Source organism: Sander vitreus, chromosome 3 (genome assembly GCF_031162955.1).
Source record: "Sander vitreus isolate 19-12246 chromosome 3, sanVit1, whole genome shotgun sequence".
Lineage (NCBI taxonomy): Eukaryota > Metazoa > Chordata > Actinopteri > Perciformes > Percidae > Sander > Sander vitreus.
In genome coordinates, this window is record NC_135857.1 from 9,920,850 (window position 1) to 9,926,849 (window position 6,000).

Genomic DNA, 6,000 nt, shown 5'->3' on the forward strand with positions numbered 1-6,000 from the left:
TTAATGACACCTATCCATCCTATTGCATCACAGTTTTGACAGAAACTCTAACAAGGTGCATCAGAACAGTTGAGGAAACTATACCCTTCATTTGCAAATCAATTAAGAACCTGCAACAGTGGCATGAGGAGAATGAAATGATCCCTCATGATGACATGAAAACACAATGTCAGCACATTTAAAGGTCGCCCTTGCTATTGGAAGGTAATAATAGCAATAATGGTAGACATCATAGTTTAACCTTATGCATACATATCTAACATTCAAGCCAAAACAATTGATCTATTAGTTGGTCAAAAGAATATTTTGATAATTCATTGATTTATTTTTTTTTTTTGCCACTTTGTAAGCAAATTAGCATACCTCGTTCCAGCTGTAATGGCGCTTATCCACTGCTAGTACCAGCTCTGCTCGGCTCAGCCGCAGTTCCCCGTCCTCCTTTTCCATTGGTTAATGACGACCAGCATGGCTGGTGTAGTCGTTTGCAATATATGATAGTCTCGCATAGACCTCCACAGCTCATCAGAGGAGGGTCTAGCAAGTCCACAAAACATTCCGCGATGGGAGAAAAACGTGGTCTTGTTTTTGGCATTCTTTAAACTAATCACAATCGTCATGGGTTAGCTGAGCACCACACAGAGCAACGGTGCCTCTGCAATATAGCCTCAGGGAGGAACTTGTTTTGGTGGAACATGTGTACGTTCAAAAGTAGTTTTAGTCGTGCAACAGAAAACTGATTGGACAGATAGTCTAGCTAGCTGTCTGGATTTACCCTGCAGAGATCTGAGGAGCAGTTAACCATAGTCCTCAGAAATCCACCGCAGTTTAGAATGCGAACACAAAGAGGAAGGTAACGAACATCTGGCCCAAAATTGGGGACATCCCCTGGATCTTCCGGTGGCACTGGAGCAATCTCGTAAATGAATCGTCGTCAGTAGAGACTAAATTACTGCTAACAACTTGATTACTATCACTATATTACATAGATCATTCTTTATAACAACTGCAGAGTCATTATCAGGATTTATCGGACCTTAGTATCAAAATGTAAGTATTATGATGCATTTGTTGCCTGACATCACACCGAACAAAAACTCAAATATGCATGACGTTCTTTATAAGCAAAACCAAGCTACTGTTGAAAGAGCGGAGTGTCCCATTAAGGATCAAAGCCACATTCAAGCTTAATTAATGTCATTCTGGCATCATTGCCCATCAAAGCCTTTTAAGGATAAATATGAGGTGCCGCTGAGAACCAAAAGCTCTGCCACTTGATATAGTTTCTTGCTATTAAATGACACAATGATTAATTACAGTGTATTTATCAACACTAAGTGTAACAAAAGTGATGTGCAGTTTTTTTATGTGAGCATGATGCGTAATGTAATTATTTTCACACAAATCAATATCAAAGTTGCAATGTGGGCATTCAAAATATTTATTATTTTGATATTGTGTGTAGGTAATTGAGTTGTAGCTCTCAAGATGTCAGTGGATGACTGACTCACTATAAATGTGATGTTGCTGTCAAAACAATCTTTTAAATATTGCCACTCAGGTATCACTTGACTCTTTAGTTCAGTTTTATTTATAGTATCAAATCATAACAAGAGTTATCTTGAGACACTTTACAGAGAGTAGGACTAGACCACACTCTATCATTTACAAAGCCCCAACAATTACAATAATTCCTTCAAGAGCAAGCATTAACGGTAGCTATTGTGACAGTGGCGAGGAAAAACTCCCTTTCGGGAAGAAACCTCGGCAGACCCGGACTCTTGGTAGGCGGTGTCTGACGGTGCCGGTTGGGGGTGTGATGAACAGTGGCAGTAATAGTGATAATAAAGATAATGGAACAGTGAGTACAATGGTAGTCGTAGTAGTTCATGTCATAGTAGGGCACAGCAGGGCGTTACGGGGTGTAATGTGGCACAGCACAGCATGGGTGGACGCGACAGGACGCAGCCGGACACTGCAGGGAATCGCAGAGCGTAGCAGGTCCCTAGCGACAGCTGCACCCAAGACCCAGGTCTTGGTACCACCCTAATCCAAGGTGATATTCTGGGTGAAGAAGAAACATAAGGACTCCGGGGAGTAAACTCCCCAGAGCTAGGTTAGTAACAAGCATTTCTGGGAGAAGGATGCACATAAAAGGAACAAATGAAAAGAGAGATGAAAGAGCAGCTCATTGTGTCATAGGGAGGAAGGAACTTCCCCAGCAGTCTAGAATTATAATAGCATAACTAAGAGAGGTGCCGGGTCGGGCTTGAACTCTCCCCTGCCCCTTTAACAGTCTTAAATCTTTAATTTTGATGTTATTTAGGTCCCATTGTCCCTGTAGGCCGTGTCTAGACATAACTGTTTTAAGTGTCTTACAATAATGAAGCTGATGAAAAAGCTGATATTGGACATTCGAGGCTTTTCATCACAGCACTGGCCCACTGCAGGCCCAGTTTCAAATCACTCAGCTAATATTTATATTTCTATTGGCACTAAATCCTTTGTCTTACAAGATGTGATCATCAATTATCCCATGATGAAGTCTTACATACATTATTCTGGGGTGACAGTGCAGGGTGTAGAGTAGCCAAGTGGTTACCAATACTGTTTTTTTTTTTGTTTTGTTTTTTCCTGAGTACTGCTGATTTTCCATCCCACCATACATCAGTTGCTACAACCACTGGTGTAGCAGTGTGTGCAGTAATCAAATATACAGGTAGCACCTATGATCGGGATTTAAAGTGAAGATTTGACTGGTTTTTGTGTCACTCATCAGAAATTGGTGTCTGTGCCCAATTTTCAGTCGACTGCATCCCTGCTGCTCTTGTTTAAAGGCTGTAATAGGAAATTATATTTCTTGTTTTGCACGAATGAAATGGTTAGTTTCCTTGGCTTCTGTTTTCTGTAAAGTGTTTATGGCAAGTGTAAAGCTGTTAGAAAAAGAAGAAAAAAAAGGTCCCAGTGGAACAAATGCATGTGTGTTGTTCCTCTTGTACTCGTGTGTATACACACACTGGCAGTGATGGCGGTAGGGTGGCAAGCACAGGTCGTCCAAGTATGGATCAACACCCAACTTGGCTGTGTGATGTTGGCTGCTTACAGATTCACACACATCTCATCTTATTCACCCACTCATCAACTGCAACCATAACTTGGCTCGAAAACTTGCGTACACGAGTTTAAACTTGACGTGAGATTTGATCGTAGCCTCCGCTCACGTCCACATTGATAAATGTTTTACACTTGTTTTCTGTCGTATGTTCATTTCGTAAATGAGGGCCAATGTGTGTATCCTTGAGGCCTGACAAACGTGTCTACAAAGCTGACCCCCCAATATTTTAAATCATAGTGTTTATATCCATGTTTGATAGCTGCTAAGTATAATTGCATGATTCAAATCCTTTCTCCATATCTAAATCAGCTTTAATGGCCAAGTAAGTGTAAACACATTCAATTCATTTGACTCCATATTTTCATAGTTACTCGTGGTAACAAATTCCACAGGGTACCTTAACCCCTTTTTCTGAGGGTATTGCCATAATCCCCAACGGTTAAGTCCATCTGAATCTACACCTATTCCTTCTTCTGCACAATAAAGAGGGGTTTAACCCTAACTCACACCAAGATAGTAGCCAGAAGTGACATATTTGTTTTGTACAATGCTATGCCAAAGTTTTAGTATCACGTTAATTTATCTATATCAAGGTTAGCATGACAGTTAATTCTACTTTGTCAAACTATAATGATGAAGTCTTTCTCTAATATGTCCATATTTCTCTTGCATCATACAAAAGAGCTAAGAGGTTTAGAACGGGCTATTCTGAAAGAATGTGGGCACGGTCCAAAGGCAGATGATTTACAATTAAACCACTTGATCTGCAGAGGATTAATGGAGATGAAATGAGTGTAACCTCTGTGCAAATGCAGAGAATAATGGCCCGGGTAGAAATGACCTTCCCCTGTCTAGACGGCTGTGGAGGTGGATGTGGCTTTAAAAGCTGCCTCTTTCTTGTGAAACATTCTTTTGAATGCCAAACACAATTCACATACCCAGTCCAAACATGTCACATTAACCCACTTCATCATGGGGGAAGGGAAGATGCCTATATATCGTAAGTTTCAAGTAGATGGAGGATGGATGTAGATAGATGGATATGTAACCTATAGTCTAGTCTATTAAATCTGAGAAAGCTCATACAAGCTAATATTACACACTATGAATTTTGTTGGAATAATCAGCTGTACATCATATGCCACATGAATGAGTTTTCTTATTGTTTGCCTGACAGGATGAATCCAGGATCAAGGCTACAGTGATGGATGTGAAGCCTGTTGACCATAAGGACTACAGCAAGAGGTTGATCATGAACATAAGGAAACTGGCTGCTCAGTAGGATCTTATTTATGCCAAGTATTCTGATTCTGCTTGGTTTTTCTTTTTTGTTTCTGTCAACAAACAGCTCTAAATTTATGACAAAGTTTTGCTTACAAAGCATTTGTGTTTAGTTTTCTTTTTTGGTGGTTTGTTTTTTTACTTCCCTGTGAATGAGTTATCCTCAAAGTCATTGTGACTGTTCACTTTTCCTTTGTGAAATAATGATTAGTGGTATGATTTATGTTTGTTGGTGAACGTAACGGACAGTGACTTTTTCCTTTTTTTGTGTTATGTGGGGGAGCAGAAAGTGGGTCAGTAAGCCACAAAAGAAATTCTCACTGTCTGTCTTAAGTCAGCCAGTTGTTGTGTACTGTGGTTATGTGTGGGTGGTGGCTGCTAAAAGCAGAAGACTGCTACAGTAGCTAGCACTCTTTTCACTTTCTGACATGAACTCAAAACAGCTGGGCTGGACCTGCACATCCCTGATAAGACCGTTGACTCTCCCACTCTTTTTGGCTCCGTCTCTCACATACTTGCATACACACATACACATGCACAGTGCAGTAATTCAGTTTTTTTGTGATAATTGAAAATAAAGACGTTATTGTATATTTTATTTTGTCTATTTGTATTAATTGAAGTCCATCACAGTAATGTATACATCTATTGAGCTGACACAACTATCCTTTACAGCACCTGATCCTAACCTGTGCCAATCAAAAGTAAACAAAAACATGCAGACATGTTTTTTGTGTAGGGGATTTATTCAAGGGCTGGTACACAATGCCCTCTATGTGCTCAGGTTTTGCTCACATGTGCAACACATTCCCCTGCAAACTTGACTTTCATGTTGTAATAAAGCAGAACATCAGTGAGGCTGCACCTTCCCATTTTTCTTGTGATAGCATCTCGTTTCTGCTGAGTGCTGCATCTGTTGCCTGTAGTGTGCTGAGATGGATTAAATCTGTCTTTAAATGGTAAGGAAAGGTACATTTTATTTATTTTTATTTTTCCAGTCATGCCTCGAGATATGGATTTGAGTTTGCCTGTGATCGCCTTCCTACATCTCCCTGCTGTCACTGTTATTCTAACATTAAAATGCTTTATATTCGTCCTCCTAGGTGTTGCAGTACATCTATAGATCTTTTAATAACGCCGCAAGTCAGTTATTGTGGTAGATAGTGTCAAAGGTTGCCAGTGATGCTTCATCCCATTACTGCCTCAAACTCTGTCAACATACAGCAACAGCATGAAAGGGCCTGATATGACCTGGTGGTTCTTTAGCTGTCTGAACTGAAACATTTGAAGCAGTGATGGACATATTTTCTGACATTCCCTAAACTTCTATTTGAAAACTACTATTGATCAGGCCTCAACTCATGCGGAATCACTTGATAATTCAATTCTCGCACCCGTTTTCTAATTTTGATTGTTGATTACACAGTTCTAGTTAAGTGAAAATGAGCTTGTAATGCATTTATAATTGATTTTGCACTTGTTAGAATACGATGATTACCTGGACTGAATTATGCGTGTTACTCTGGAATAGTTTTGCTCTTGCTTTCTTATTAGCAGTAGATGAGCATGGCTAAATGGAATAGTCACACAACATGGTCAAATGGCTT

The 6,000-nt window shown here is 39.9% G+C and overlaps 1 protein-coding gene across 2 annotated transcripts in view; it reads left to right on the forward strand.

The window, feature by feature from the left end:
• The window catches only part of rpa1 (replication protein A1), a 31,323-nt gene extending 26,332 nt beyond the window's left edge, over nt 1-4,991 (forward strand). For both annotated transcript variants that reach the window (XM_078245918.1, XM_078245919.1), the window contains one exon: nt 4,290-4,991. In XM_078245918.1, coding sequence (XP_078102044.1) covers nt 4,290-4,394 — 105 coding nt within the window. In that variant the 3' untranslated portion in view covers nt 4,395-4,991. The remainder of the gene's footprint in view (nt 1-4,289) is intronic.
• Nucleotides 4,992-6,000: the final 1,009 nt, after the last annotated feature.